General features: G+C 41.5%; 1 protein-coding gene across 1 annotated transcript; it reads right to left on the bottom strand.

Annotated features, from left to right (window-relative positions):
- Positions 1 to 282: 282 nt before the first annotated feature.
- On the bottom strand, positions 283 to 15773 carry LOC103514561. Its single transcript, XM_026827501.1, has 6 exons — positions 15565 to 15773; positions 15297 to 15481; positions 12329 to 12576; positions 2356 to 2632; positions 1796 to 2050; positions 283 to 535 (listed from the first exon to the last, which is right to left on the bottom strand). Exons 2-6 carry the CDS (start codon positions 15479 to 15481, stop codon positions 283 to 285), a joined length of 1218 nt encoding a protein of 405 aa, XP_026683302.1. The 5' UTR covers positions 15565 to 15773.
- Positions 15774 to 16142: the final 369 nt, after the last annotated feature.

The following is a 16142-nucleotide window of genomic DNA, read 5'->3' as shown; positions in this document are numbered from 1 at the left end:
GATGTGGAAAACTTTCAGATGAATTAAATTCGTAATGCCGATGGAAATGAACGAAACCTGAGCTCTCCATTAGGGAAAATATGAATAGAAGTTTAGAAAAAAAGTTGTGTGGTATGAAGAGAAGAAAGTTTTAAAACTTGAATGAAGATTTTGCCATGTTTGTTTGAGTGAAAATGACGACTTCAAGTGAGATTTGAATATAGGGTAAGACAAGGGGGCTGTTCAACAAAAAGAACACTGCACTTTGCAATAGCCATCATAGAGGAACTTCAGAAATGAATTTTACATGAATGTGAGCTGGGTGTAGTTGGCACCTTGTGTGTTGAGGAACTCATAGAGGCCACTGATCCAGTGGGTTTCAGTAGGGATGTTCTGGAGGGCTAGGGAGGTGATGGAGGACGGAAGAAGGTAGAGGGCAGATGGAGAATGGTTTGGCTCGTTAATGGTGATCTTATCCAGTTTGGGACACAGTTTGGAGATGAGTTGCAATCTTCGAAGTGTTGTTCTCGAACAGCGGACCGTTTTCAAGTCAAATCTGAAAAGTGAAACATTGTAAGGATGTAATAATCGGGCGTTTACCATGTTGATCTACAATGAGAACCTCTCTAGTGTTCCTAGCTTCCTATATGGGTAATCAAGAGCATTTAAATTATTCTTGTAATGTGTTCACAAAATGTTGAACTTATCGGAAATTGAGTGCTTTGTTCTTTCTATTAAAATTATAGAACCTGCTAGTTTCAATTAATTTTCAAGGTCAATGAACACATGTTCACTTTGAACACATTTTCCGTCTTTCGTCACTTATCCAAGGCTTCCCCACTCACCTAAGATTATCAATATGGTTGTCGTCAATGATCTCCATGGCTCTCCCAATGTGGCAGTACTCTCCCAAGCTCTCCAATGTGGGGTGAGCTGGGTGTAGTTGGCACCTTGTGTGTTGAGGAACTCATAGAGGCCACTGATCCAGTGGGTTTCAGTAGGGATGTTCTGGAGGGCGAGAGAGGTAATGGAGGATGGAAGAAGGTAGAGGGCAGATGGAGAATGGTTTGGCTCGTTAATGGTGATCTTATCCAGTTTGGGACACAGTTTGGAGATGAGTTGCAATCTTCGAAGCGTTGTTCTCGAACAGCGGACTGTTTTCAAGTCAAATCTGAAAAGTGAAATATGGAAAGAATATAATAATCGGGCGTATGTCACATGTTATCCTACGATGAGACCCTCTGTAGTGTTCGTACTAGTTCCTAGGTACCAAAAGCATTTGAATTATTTTTGTAATGTGTTCACAAAATGTTGGATTTGTGGAGCTCAGAGTGCCTTTTACTTTCTATTACTTACTAAAGTTATAGCGAACCTATACTAGTTTCAATTAAATTTCAAGGTTGTATAAACATATTTTCCGTCTTTCGTCACTTATCCGAGGCTTCCCCACTCACCTAAGTTTATCAGTATGGAGGCTTCGCTACTGTGTTGTTCTCGAACAGCGGACCGTTTTCAAGTCAAATCTGAAAAGTGAAACATTGTAAGGATGTAATAATCGGGCGTTTACCATGTTAATCTACAATGAGAACCTCTCTAGTGTTCCTATAGCTTCCTAGGTAATCAAGAGCATTTAAATTATTCTTGCAATGTGTTCACAAAATGTTGAACTTATCGGAAATTGAGTGCTTTGTTCTTTCTATTAAAACTATAGCGAACCTACTAGTTTCAATTAATTTTCAAGGTGAATGAACACATGTTCACTTTGAACACATTTTCCGTCTTTCGTCACTTATCCGAGGCTTCCCCACTCACTCACCTAAGATTATCAATATGGTTGTCGTCAATGATCTCCATGGCTCGTCCAATGTGGCAGTACTCTCCTAAGCTCTCCAATGTGGGAACATTGTTGAGAGCAAAGATGATGCCTTCCCCGTTGACCCCGGTGTTGGCGATGTTGAGGACGCGTAGTGTACGACACATGGGGCTCAGCTTCTCACAGTACTCGAGCAGGAGAGGTGGGACTTCTTTCCGGGCGAGATCACCTTTGTGGAGCAGACGCTCTTGTAACGACCTGAAAAGGAAACGATATTTGTAATGTAATGGACACATTGTACACGAAAAGTCCACTTCGAGCCTCAGATGTAGGGATAAACAGCCCTAAAGGATGGCTTGAGCTTATACGCGTCTACGAATACATTGTGTACATTTGTATGAATTGCTGATCCCCGGGTTTACAGTCTTTATTCTTCTCAATTTTTGGACTTTTTTTGTGCCCAACCCCCACTCAATTTCTAAAGTTTTTAATGACGGCGATTTTACCCTCTTAGGCAACCCAACCATCGTTAGGGATAGTCTTAGATACGACAAAAAACTCACTTGGCTAAATGTTTGATGCGGCTCCAGCCGGACAGCTTCTTCTTGATCAGACTGGCAGCACTGTGTCTCTTACTGCTCTTATCTCTGAGCTCCACCTGATACAGTAGCTGTCGGATACCGGCATTGGTGACCTGTCTGGAGTGAGAGACATCTAGGACGGTCAGGTTGGGACAGGCTGCCCCGATGACCTCGAGAATGCCGTCGGTGGCGATGTTTCGGAGGCGGAGGCATTTCAGGTTGGGAGCTGCCACTAGGGCGGCGTGCAAGAGGTTGCGGTCTGGAAAAATGGAGAAAGAGGGTTGTCAGAAACAATCCATAAAATTTATTGATGAGCTGCCCAAAGTTTGGGTTGCCAGATCACACAGCACTCAGACAGAATTAGAACAGTGGCGTAGTCTAGCTAGACGTTCGCCTGGAGGCGTGTCCTCAATCCTAAGGGTTAGGTTGTAGAGAACGACTCCTCCATAACCCTCGCCTAGTGGTTATCTTCCACCCAAGAGTTTATTATCATTATTATTAGCCAGCCTTGTTAGTTTGGTGGGTAGCGCGCTAGCGTCTGCCTTGTAAGCGCTAGGTCGCGAACTATTTTCCAACATATAAGGTCTGGTCTCGGAATGGCTGGCTTTCTCCTATCCTGTCTTCTTCTATTTCGGGACTATAAAACGTCAGTAGTTACAGTTCCCTCTATCAAATGTACTGTTGAACAGTAAGGATGCAAAGATGTGTCCAGAACTTTCATAAGCTCACAAAACAGAAGCGAAATTTGAAAAAGCAACAGAATATGGTCAGGTCAGTCTGGTCCCCACCATGTGATAAAACAGGTGTCAGAATGTTATTTTCATGGCACATTTCGTGTTACAAGGAATGTTCACACCTGTTGTGTACACCACATATTTCCCTCGACCTAGGAATGCTGAATATTTCATGACCTGTCAGTCACACTAACGAATGCCATTAACCTCTGCCCAAAAGGCTTTCAACTTCATGAATTAATTAGGGAGCATGTCACAAGTCAATTTACTTTATTTCGCCCTGAGAGGTTGAATCCAATTCCGTGAGAATGAACGAATTCCATTTTAATGAACGAAATAGCAAATTTGGGACCGTTGTACTACGTTCTTTTTTTAAAATACCCGGGTATTTACCCACCCTGGAGGTGGATAAATACCCGGGTAAATACCCAATTTTTATTTACCCACCCAGTGGGTATTTACCCACGACCCATCACTATTTCCAATACATAAGGTCTGGTATCGGAATGGCTGGCTTTCTCCTATCCTGTCTACTTTATTTCGGGACTATGAAACGTCAGTAGTTACAGTTCCCTCTATCAAATGTACTGTTGAACAGTAAGGATGCAAAGATGTGTCCAGAACTTTCATAAGCTCACAAAACAGAAGCGAAATTTGAAAAAGCAACAGAATATGGTCAGGTCAGTCTCGTCCCCACCATGTGATAAAACAGGTGTCAGAATGTTATTTTCATGGCACATTTCGTGTTACAAGGAATGTTCACACCTGTTGTGTACACCACATATTTCCCTCGACCTAGGAATGCTGAATATTTCATGACCTGTCAGTCACACTAACGAATGCCATTAACCTCTGCCCAAAAGGCTTTCAACTTCATGAATTAATTAGGGAGCATGTCACAAGTCAATTTACTCCTGAGAGGTTTAATCCGATTCCACAAGAAGTTTTAATGAAGAAATAGCAAATTTGAGACTGTTGTACCACGCGGCATGGACATACATACTAAAATGAAAATTGAAAATTCTTGAGTGAAACTATGCCAATAATGGTAAGTAAATTTTTTAATTTTAACTTAGGAAAGAATCCGCTGGTTGAGCATGTCACAAGTCAATTTACTTTATTTCGCCCTGAGAGGTTGAATCCAATTCCGTGAGAATGAACGAATTCCATTTTAATGAACGAAATAGCAAATTTGGGACCGTTGTACTACGCGACATCGAAAAAATGAAAATTGAAAATTCTTGAGTTGAGTTAAACTATGCCAGTGATATTGTATAATGGTAAGTATTTAAATCTAAACTTGGGAAAGAATCCGCTGGTAAAAAAAAGTACCAAAGAAGTATTTGTAAAAAGCAGTACCTAATTTTATTGTTCATATTTACTGCAAAAAATGTGCATTTATTTCTGGTTTATAAAATTCCGAAACTTTTTTGAACCCGTATAATCTGTTTGCTAGCTACATCATAGGGGACGGTCTTTCTATGATTTGGTGGTACACATTGGGATGGGAGTTTTCAGTCTGAAAAATAGAGAGAGGAAAAATTAGGTCAATTGTTGAGACTGTTACAATTGTTACATACATCAGCTAGGGATTGAGCCCACGCCCTCCAGTCAGGTCAAAATGAAAAGAGCACAAAATTACTCGAGAGAGGGAAAGATAGAGAGAAATGAGGAGAGTACCTAGAGAAGAGGAGAGAGAGAGAAAGGGACAGAGAGCGAGAGAGAAAGTAAGGGAGGGAGAAAAAAGGAGAGAAGGGGAGGGAGAAGGAGAGTTTTACTAGAAAAGAGAGAGTGGGGGAGAAGGTAAGAAAGAGATAAGCACAATGGAAGAGGAGAAAGAAATGAAAAAGGGATAAAGCAAAGAGGAGAGGGGAAGAAGAAAGAAATGGATATTAGGCATAAGGGAAAGGGAGGGGGAGAAAGAAATAGATCTAGGCATAAGGGAAAGGGAACGCAGGGGAAGGGGAGGCTATCACGCATTAGCTGAGAACACCTTATGACAGTAATAGAAATAAACAAGCTGGAGAAAATAATATGAACAATGAAACACGACAAACTGCAGTCAAATTCTAACGTAGATATCCCTACTATTAAAAAATAAGCATAAATAGTATAAATGGATACATATATAGAAATAGATACTGGTAGGAAATAAGGGGAGGAAGGGGGAACTAAACTTCCTCCTTAAACCCAGTACACACGCCACTACATGTCTCCCGAGTTCCCAACCTGGTCTTTCGACAGATAATCTTTCAACAGATGATTTTTTCTATGTAAGAAAGAGATAAGCACAATGGAAGAGGAGAAAGAAATGAAAAAGGGATAAAGCAAGGAGGAGAGGGGAAGAAGAAAGAAATGGATCTAGGCATAAGGGAAAGGGAACGCAGGGGAAGGGGAGGCTATCACGCATTAGCTGAGAACACCTTATGACAGTAATAGAAATAAACAAGCTGGAGAAAATAATAAGAACAATGAAACACGACAAACTGCCATCAAGTTCTAACGTAGATATCCCTAACTATTGAAAAATGAGCATAAATAGTATAAATGGATACATATATAGAAATAGATACTGGTAGGAAATAAGGGGAGAGAGGGGGAACTAAACTTCCTCCTTAAACCCAGTACACACGCCACTAGTCTCCCAAGTTCCCAACCTGGTCTTTCGACAGATAATCTTTCAACAGATGATTTTTTCTATAGAATCTACAGTGAAAAATCCAAGGCAAACGACTTTCGGGGTGCAGAAGAATCTCATGGCTTGCCAACCTCAGAGCCTGGTTTGGAAATACCTCCACACAGTTTATCCGGATTGCCATCATCAAAATCATCATAGCCAGGATGATCGCCAACGTTCGGACCGGACAGGCACCTTAAGAAGAAGATGACGTGCAGAAGAATCTCATGGCTTGCCAACCTCAGAGCCAGGTTTGGAAATACCTCCACACAGTTTATCCGGATTGCCACCATCAAAATCATCGTAGCCAGGATGATTTCCAACGTTCGGACCGGACAGGCACCTTAAGAAGAAGACGATGACATAGCAGCGTGTGTAGAGTGTACTGAGCTTTGATACTCCTCGCTTTCTGACTATAATTTTATTCTGACAGTTACAATAAAATTTACTGTTGAGTGACAACATGGGCTTATTTTTCCCCTCTACTCTCGTTTAGTCGTCAGACGTTCTATTTTATCAATCAGAACACGAAATACTTTTATTTCAGAACTCGTACCTCTATGAATATAGGTAGGTATATTTATAGGGTAACTAGGTGGGACTTCTTTCCGGGCGAGATCACCTTTGTGGAGCAGACGCTCTTGTAACGACCTGAAAAGGAAACGATATTTGTAATGTAATGGACACATTGTACACGAAAAGTCCACTTCGAGCCTCAGATGTAGGGATAAACAGCCCTAAAGGATGGCTTGAGCTTCGAGGCTTAGATCTATGATCTATGTAGGGATAAACAGCCCTAAAGGATGGCTTGAGCTTATACGCGTCTACGAATACATTGTGTACATTTGTATGAATTGCTGATCCCCGGGTTTACAGTCTTTATTCTTCTCAATTTTTGGACTTTTTTTGTGCCCAACCCCCACTCAATTTCTAAAGTTTTTAAATTTATAAAAATTGGGTATTTACCCGGGTAAATACCCAGGGTATTTACCCCAAAAATAAGTACCCGGGTATTTACCCATCACTAATTGGAAAATAGTTCGCGACCTAGCGCTTACAAGGCAGACGCTAGCGCGCTACCCACCAAACTAACAAGGCTGGCTAATAATAATGATAATAAACTTTTGGGTGGAAGATAACCACTAGGCGAGGGTTATGTAGGAGTCGCTCTCTACTGCGTCTACGAATACATTGTGTACATTTGTATGAATTGCTGATCCCCGGGTTTACAGTCTTTATTCTTCTCAATTTTTGGACTTTTTTTTTGTGCCCAACCCCCACTCAATTTCTAAAGTTTTTAATGACGGCGATTTTACCCTCTTAGGCAACCCAACCATCGTTAGGGATGGTCTTAGATACGACAAAAAACTCACTTGGCTAAATGTTTGATGCGGCTCCAGCCGGACAGCTTCTTCTTGATCAGACTGGCAGCACTGTGTCTCTTACTGCTCTTATCTCTGAGCTCCACCTGATACAGTAGCTGTCGGATACCGGCATTGGTGACCTGTCTGGAGTGAGAGACATCTAGGACGGTCAGGTTGGGACAGGCTGCCCCGATGACCTCGAGAATGCCGTCGGTGGCGATGTTTCGGGGATCAGCAATTCATACAAATGTACACAATGTATTCGTAGACGCGTATAAGCTCAAGCCATCCTTTAGGGCTGTTTATCCCTACATCTGAGCCGCGAAGTGGGCTTTTCGTGTACAATGTGTCCATTACATTATTGTGAAAGATAAAGATTTGCGGTGAAGATAAGTGAGAGAAAACGGTGTTTTATACTTTTATAACTACTTCTAGTGTTATCTCATGTAGGTATTGTAGAGTGTAACACATTGTAGTGTAGTAGTGTTAAGATGACTTAATGTTAGAACTCATGTCAGGGGTTGTGATGAAAGATATAAAATCTCCCCCAACGTTCACATTTCTTGTGACGTAGGTACATATCTGATGGGAGTAGTCCCTCCATCCAGTCCTGGTTAGAGATTGAAAAGAGGCGCTAACGTCCTGACTTTCGCCTCAACCCACCGTCTCGGGAGGTATACTCTGAAGAGGCTCTTTGGCCAGCCACTCACTATCAGGTATCAGATTGATCTGACAGGAGGACCTTTTTAGCTGTACCTATCAGGTCTACCTGACAGTGTGTGTTCTCATCAGATATCAGGTAGACCTGACAGGGGGACCTTTTTAGCCGTTCCTGTCAAGTCTACCTGATAGTGTGTCTGCTCAACAGGTGTCAGGTAGACCTGATCAGCCGTACCCGTCAGATCTACCTGATAGTGAAGTGGCTCGTCTTAGCTTCAAAACATTCCAAAACTCACCTAATGGCTCCAGGCAGGCTAGAAATCCAGGCAGGTCGGACGCAATTCCTGGTGAAGTTCAAAGCGATGTTTCGGAGGCGGAGGCATTTCAGGTTGGGAGCTGCCACTAGGGCGGCGTGCAAGAGGTTGCGGTCTGGAAAAATGGAGAAAGGGTTGTCAGAAACAATCCATAAAATTTATTGATGAGCTGCCCAAAGTTTGGGTTGCCAGATCACACAGCACTCAGACAGAATTAGAACAGTGGCGTAGTCTAGCTAAACGTTCGCCTGGAGGCGTGTCCTCAATCCTAAGGGTTAGGTAGTAGAGAGCGACTCCTGCATTAACCTCGCCTAGTGGTTATCTTCCACCCAAGAGTTTATTATCATTATTATTAGCCAGCCTTGTTAGTTTGGTGGGTAGCGCGCTAGCGTCTGCCTTGTAAGCGCTAGGTCGCGAACTATTTTCCAACATATAAGGTCTGGTCTCGGAATGGCTGGCTTTCTCCTATCCTGTCTACTTTATTTCGGGACTATGAAACGTCAGTAGTTACAGTTCCCTGTATCAAATGTACTGTTGAACAGTAAGGATGCAAAGCTGTGTCCAGAACTTTCATAAGCTCACAAAACAGAAGCGAAATTTGAAAAAGCAACAGAATATGGTCAGGTCAGTCTGGTCCCCACCATGTGATAAAACAGGTGTCAGAATGTTATTTCCATGGCACATTTCGTGTTACAAGGAATTTTCACACCTGTTGTCTACACCACATATTTCCCTCGACCTAGGAATGCTGAATATTTCATGACCTGTCAGTCACACTAACGAATGCCATTAACCTCTGCCCAAAAGGCTTTCAACTTCATGAATTAATTAGGGAGCATGTCACAAGTCAATTTACTTTATTTCGCCCTGAGAGGTTGAATCCAATTCCGTGAGAATGAACGAATTCCATTTTAATGAACGCAAAATAGCAAATTTGGGACCGTTGTACTACGCGACATCGAAAAAATGAAAATTGAAAATTCTTGAATTGAGTTAAACTATGCCAGTAATTGTATAATGGTAAGTATTTAAATCTAAACTTAGAAAAGAATCCGCTGGTAAAAAAAAGTACCAAAGAAGTAGGTATTTGTAAAAAGCAGTAATATTATTGTTCATATTTACTGCAAAAAATGTGCATTTATTTCTGGTTTATAAAATTCCGAAGCTTTTTTGAACCCGTATAATCTGTTTGCTAGCTACATAGCTTTGAAGATCTACGAGAATAATTTTCAATTGAGAGAATTATAGATATGGCGTGGGTGTGTCATTTTATCCTTGAGAAAATAAACTTTTAATGGGTACCTAGGTATCTCAAATGATTACGACATTTTTACTACTTACATCATAATCATAATATAGGTACGAGACCAAGCCATTCTACGAGAATAATTTTCAATTGAGAGAATTATAGATATGGCGTGGGTGTGTCATTTTATCCTTGAGAAAATAAACTTTTAATGGGTAGGTATCTCAAATGTAAGATTACGACATTTTTACTACTTACATCATAATCATATAGGTACGAGACCAAGCCACGAAGCGATTCATTTTGTATGAGCGCCCGATTTCTTTTCAGTTATGCAACGCGCCGTACAGTATACACCACATATGGCATATGGTCCACTGATAAATGTGGATTTATTTTAAACTTTTATACCTACACTCGTAAATTTTTTATAAGTTTAACTCGACTTTTAACAGCCTCTACACCTAAGTGAATCCTTTTTGAGTACGAAAAACATAACTTTCCTTCCTATAGGATAAGAAAAGTAAAAAAAAAAGTTTACACTAGTAGTCCTTTCACAAATTGGCAGTAAATAGTTTCCCAGTAAAACTACATAAATCAGCATCAATGAGGTGAAATTTAATAGCTGTCTACTGGAGACAGACGCAGTCATTCAACCATAGTGGGTGGAATTACTTGTCATTCATACCAACAAACCGGTTTGATTCTGATCCAGATCTAATTCATGTCATACCAAGTGTCTTAGCCTATACGTACACAAATTGGCAGTAAATAGTTTCCCAGTAAAACTACATAAATCAGCATCAATGAGGTGAAATTTAATAGCTGTCTACTGGAGACAGAAGCAGTCATTCAACCATAGTGGGTGGAATTACTTGTCACACCAGCAAACCGGTTTGATTCTGATCCAGATCTAATTCATGTCATACCAAGCGTATTAGCCTGTATTTTCACTTACCATAGAGTCAACATGTCATACAATTTTATAAATAAAGTTGACTTGTGGTAAAAGTTTTTTTTTTTCTAGATTTTTTTTTTTTTTTTTTTAATGGGGTTTGAAAGAGCAAACTGTAAATGCTGAGGTCTTATTGTCCCCAAATCGAAGAGAGGAGGACAGGATAGGAGAAAGCCAACCGTTCTGAGAACGAACCTCATCGGTTTAGGATAAAATCCAGCCCGGGCTAGAATCTAACCCGCGACCTTTTGCTTACAAGGCAAGGCAAGTGCGCTACCCTTCGAACTAACTTATAGACTGGCTTTTTCTAGACGTCTACCATGTACCTCGGTGATGTACTGGTCAAGACAGGAGGGCGTGGGTTCAATCCCAGCCGAGGTATGAAATTTTATCCTCAATCTATTTTCATTTGAGAATTGGACCACAATAATAGTAGTTAGCCTATTGTTCGCATAGGACTTTTCAGTGCTATTATCAGTATAAATAAGGCCTGTTAGTTAGTATTATGCAAACAGCAAAGAAGGCAAATAAAAGTACACGGTAGATTCCATTATATTGACCCTTTTCATTTCACGTCCGTTTCGCAGGGTTGTTTTTCCTACTCACAGAAAAAGGTCATAGGTTATATTCAAACACTATACTATTTTCAAAACATTTTATCGCATTCACAACTGCTTTCACATGCAATTCTATACTTCCCCTCCCCTCTTCTCTCTTATTTTCTCCTCTCTTCTCTCCTCCCTTTCTCATCTCTTCCGTTCTTTCATGTCCTTCCTATTCCTGCTCTTTTTCCTATCATTTCTCTTTCTCTTGTATTTCTTCTTGTCTAGCCTCTCTTCCATTTTCTCGTTCCTCGTCCCCTCTTCGCTCTTCTTTTCTGCTCTCTTTTTCATGCACTTCTCCTTCATTCTCTAATTCTTCTCCCTCTCTCTCTCCCCCTCTCTCCCCTCTCACCTCTTGGTTTTTAAAAGCAGAGAGAACCCTTTGAGGAACTGCCAGCATGCTAGGCTGGTTAGGGCTAGCTGTTCTCCCTGTTTATAGTCCCACAGCCAGACGCTAGTCTTCTCTCTGTTTAACGTCCCCTAGGCAGACATTGTTTTTTTTTGTTTTTTTTTTTTTATTAGGGTTAGTAGCTGTTCTCCCTGTTTATAGTCCCACAGCCAGACGCTAGTCTTCTCTCTGTTTAACGTCCCCTAGCCAGACATTTTTTTTTTTTATTTACTCTCTACTCGGCGACAAGCTACCTGTCTTTTCACATTAACCTCACCTACAGCGTGATTTGAACCGGGAAAAGCCAGAAGCACGCGATTCCCCAGATGGTCACGGTCACCCATCCGGATACCAACCACGCGCAACTTCAGTGAACCATCGGGAACTGGTTCAACATGCTATCGAAGCCAAAAGCCAAGTTTAAACATTTCGACAGGGTGCATACGGTCACCCATCCGGATACCAACCACGCGCAACGTTGTTTAACTTCAGTGATCCATCGGGAACTGGTTCAACATGCTATCGAAGCCAAAAGCCAAGTTTAAACATTTCGACAGGGTGGAATGACCGGAACTCTAATATTGAACTCTATATCGGGAAGCTCGACACTATAATATAGCATTCCAACAGCCTAAATCAGGGGGAGTAACCCAATAATTGAGTTCTTCCAACCTAAACTTGTGGCACCCTGTCACTGTTTTTTTTTCTCAGTGTGCCATTCGCTAGAAGTTAAAGAGTATCCACAGATCCACACATAGTCGATGGGCCGTTGATCGACCATCGATCCACAATAAATTCACATCGATCGACGGCCGTCGCGTCGATTATGTGTGGACACACCTTTAAAGCCCTATAACACCTACCTAGTCGGAGCAGGGCCGAGCGGGCTAGTTCCAGGGATTCAAGGCCGCGGACGGGCCGTTGATCGACCATCGATCCACAATAAATTCACATCGATCGACGGCCGTCGCGTCGATTATGTGTGGACACACCTTTAAAGCTCTATAACACCTACCTAGTCGCAGCAGGGCCGAGCGGGCCAGTTCCAGGGATTCAAGGCCACGCCCCTCGCTGGCCAGCAGCTTGAGTAGGGCCGACTGATGACTGCACCCGTAGTAGCAGCACAGGTCCACCTTGAGGTGTTTGATATCAGGGGAGAGGAGAAGGGCGAGGAGGTAGAGGGGAATGGGGCCCGCTCCCACGGAGGTTGTCTCGGAAAACGAGGTGCTGATCAGATTGGTGGCATCGTGAAGGATTTTGGACCTGAGACAGAGTGAGATGAGGGGACATTGTTATTAAAAAAGATCAGTCAAATATCTAGTTATATATACGACTGAATATTAAAAGGCAAACTAAAGTAAAGGTGTTTTTTTCCTAAATTTCGGAAACGGTTCTCTTTTGAAAAATGAAAATCCATCGGAATCGGTCACTTTCACACTAAACCAAACTGGGATAGCTGCATTCCTACCATCACTTTTGTTATTTCTTGATCGATTCTCAGGGGTTGTAGAAGTTCAAACTTGAAACTTTCGCTGAACCTTATTGTTTTCTGCGAAATGGCAAGTTTTTTTTTTAGTAAATAGCTCGATCATCTTCGAAGAATTTAGGAGTTCTGATACTTTTGACACATGTCTTCGAGAGTAAATTGATTAAATAAATAATATACACAGTTTACATAGCTAATACCATCTCATCCTACTTTTACTTGCTTTCTCTCACAGAATTTGACGGATGAAGCTGGCGTGTGAGGCAGCTTAACTGTCAGAGAATTTGGTAAAAGCGTTAGATCTGTAGGTATTTGGAGTCTTGTAAGCACCTGAAATCAATAGATTATGATTTATCATTTTCCTCCTCTTTTTTTTTTAAATTACCTACAGGTAAATTTCCCATGGTATCCTGAGTATTCTTGAGCCTTGCGGTTGAAATTCTAAAATTATGAAATTAAAATCTATTGAAATTTTCTACTTGTGAATGTGTTTAGCTGAGATGTCAGAGTTTTGAATAAAATATTCACGTTATAACGTATATTCGTGAAAAATGTTCTCATTCATTTGACGGAACTGATGAGGGCTTTCTTTATCAATGCACTCAGCAATCAAGTTGAGTTCATGTACACTCCTTGACATCAGGAGAAAGCATTTTTCTTCTCCATTGAAGCTGATTGGACTGCTTTTGACTTTTGAAAAATTCATGGGAAAAAAGTAGTTGGAACTCCTAATGACTGAGAGGTATAACCAATACCCACCCTGGAGGTGGATAAATACCCGGGTAAATACCCAATTTTTATTTACCCACCCAGTGGGTATTTACCCACGACCCATCACTATTTCCAATACATAAGGTCTGGTATCGGAATGGCTGGCTTTCTCCTATCCTGTCTACTTTATTTCGGGACTATGAAACGTCAGTAGTTACAGTTCCCTCTATCAAATGTACTGTTGAACAGTAAGGATGCAAAGATCGGAGGCGGAGGCATTTCAGGTTGGGAGCTGCCACTAGGGCGGCGTGCAAGAGGTTGCGGTCTGGAAAAATGGAGAAAGAGGGTTGTGAGAAACAATCAATAAAATTTATTGATGAGCTGCCCAAAATTTGGGTTGCCAGATCACACATAATAGCCTATAACCTTCACGGGAGTGCAAGCAATAAGTTGACAAAGTTTCATAGCAATCGGATGAGCAGTTTGGCCAGGCATAAAGTCCGAACACACACACAAACATTCATTTTAATATATAAAATATAAAAGGCAGCCCTCGTATAATACGGAAATTACTTGACATTTGGCGATCCAACCTGTCATCATGCCCAGAAATAGTATATCTTTATGGGTTTATGGTGCCGTTTTTTTTTATGAAGATGAAGATCAAAAAGGAAGTTCTATTGAAAGAGGAAGAGAAACGTTTATTTATCAAGGCAGTAAATTTGCACTCGTATACTGAATGTTGTCAAGGTTCTCTGATTCTAGTTCTTGATTTCTTAGCCTCCGTATAGTTTGCAGGCAATGTTTACTTTTTTCTCAATCGAGGAACAATCTGTCAAATCGATTTATAGCACCGGTCGTAAAACCGAATGTCAGAGACATCGAGGAATTCGCAATTAATAGAGGGACTACCTGCTGATAAGATAGAAATAGAGCTGGGAAATTTCCGTGATTGTGGAATAGGTATAATTAATGTGGCTAATGTAAACGTGTGAGTAAATATACCTATTTATGTCCAATGTTCTTGTTCTTTAAGTTTACAACCTGGTCTTTCCACAGATCATAGCGTGTGTACGCGATATTTGCGCTAATTTCTCGTATAAACGAGTGAAATTTCCGCAAAAATCCGCAAAACTGACAGGCTAAATTTATCTACAGAGATTATTATGTGAAAGATAAAGATTTGCGGTGAAGATAAGTGAGAGAAAACGGTGTTTTATACTTTTATAACTACTTCTAGTGTTATCTCATGTAGATATTGTAGAGTGTAACACATTGTAGTGTCTAAAAGATGACTTGATGTTAGAACTCATGTCAGGCGTTGTGATGAAGGATATAAAATCTCCCCCAACGTTCACATTTCTTGTGACATATCTGATGGGAGTAGTCCCTCCATCCAGTCCTGGTTAGAGATTAAAAAGAGGCGGATGAAGGATATAAAATCTCCCCCAACGTTCACATTTCTTGTGACATATCTGATGGGAGTAGTCCCTCCATCCAGTCCAGGTTAGAGATTGAAAAGAGGCGCTAACGTCCTGACTTTCGCCTCAACCCACCTTCTCGGGAGGTATACTCTGAAGAGGCTCTTTGGCCAGCCACTCACTATCAGGTATCAGATAGATCTGACAGGAGGACCTTTTTAGCTGTACCTATCAGGTCTACCTGACAGTGTGTGTTCTCATCAGGTATCAGGTAGACCCGACAGGGGGACCTTTTTAGCCGTTCCTGTCAGATCTACCTGATAGTGAAGTGGCTGGTCTTAGCTTCAAAACATTCCAAAACTCACCTAATGGCTCCAGGCAGGCTAGAAATCCAGGCAGGTCGGACACAATTCCTGGTGAAGTTCAAGGCTTGCGTAGCCGACGTTTCCTGTGCGATACTCTGCAGTAGGCGACATGTCTCGATCACATCTGCGGCAACGCGCGAGTGGCACAAAGACAGCAGACTGGCTGGTTGACGCTTCTCGGGCATTTTGACGGGACGGGTATCACATCTGCGGCAACGCGCGAGTGGCACAAAGACAGCAGACTGGCTGGTTGACGCTTCTCGGGCATTTTGACGGGACGGGTGTGTGCAGGGACTTTGGGATAGCTAAAATTTCGGAGCGCGGTCTTTCTATGATTTGGTGGTACACATTGGGATGGGAGTTTTCAGTCTGAAAAATAGAGAGAGGAAAAATTAGGTCAATTGTTGAGGCTGTTACAATGGTTACATACATCAGCTAGGGATTGAGCCCACGCCCTCTTGATTAACAGGCGAGCGTTCTGACCAGTACATCATCAAGGCAGGATTAACGATTAATGAAGAAAAATTCCCGGTCTCAGATCAGTCTTAAGCAAAATTTGGCCAACCAGATGTTTGGAATTGATGCTTGAGCACTTGCTGAGAGTTCATAGATATGGGTTAACGATTAATGAAGAAAAATTCCCGGTCTCAGATCAGTCTTAAGCAAAATTTGGCCAATCAGATGTTTGGAATTGATGCTTGAGCACTTGCTGAGAGCCGGTATTTTGTTCATAGATATGGTTGTAAGTTTCTTTAAGCGGACCATAGATTAAGAACCACTGCTGTTCTGCCGTATATGGAGTCTATAAATTGAATGACCCACACAGAAATTCACACTCCACTCACA

The sequence above is a fragment of the Diaphorina citri genome, unplaced genomic scaffold (genome assembly GCF_000475195.1).
Source record: "Diaphorina citri unplaced genomic scaffold, Diaci psyllid genome assembly version 1.1 scaffold1170, whole genome shotgun sequence".
NCBI classification, from domain to species: Eukaryota; Metazoa; Arthropoda; class Insecta; order Hemiptera; family Psyllidae; genus Diaphorina; species Diaphorina citri.
Note: the sequence above shows the minus strand (reverse complement) of the source record. Positions and strands in the feature narration are given on the sequence as shown.

Excerpts from the sequence above, each read along its gene's own strand:
- LOC103514561 (XM_026827501.1), bottom strand. The coding sequence starts at position 15,481 with ATGCCCGAGAAGCGTCAACCAGCCAGTCTGCTGTCTTTGTGCCACTCG. Across the intron at positions 2,633-12,328 it reads CTCGGCCCTGCTGCGACTAG|ACCGCAACCTCTTGCACGCC; the intron begins GTAGGTGTTATA and ends CCATTTTTCCAG. Across the intron at positions 536-1,795 it reads AACCATATTGATAATCTTAG|ATTTGACTTGAAAACGGTCC; the intron begins GTGAGTGAGTGG and ends TTCACTTTTCAG.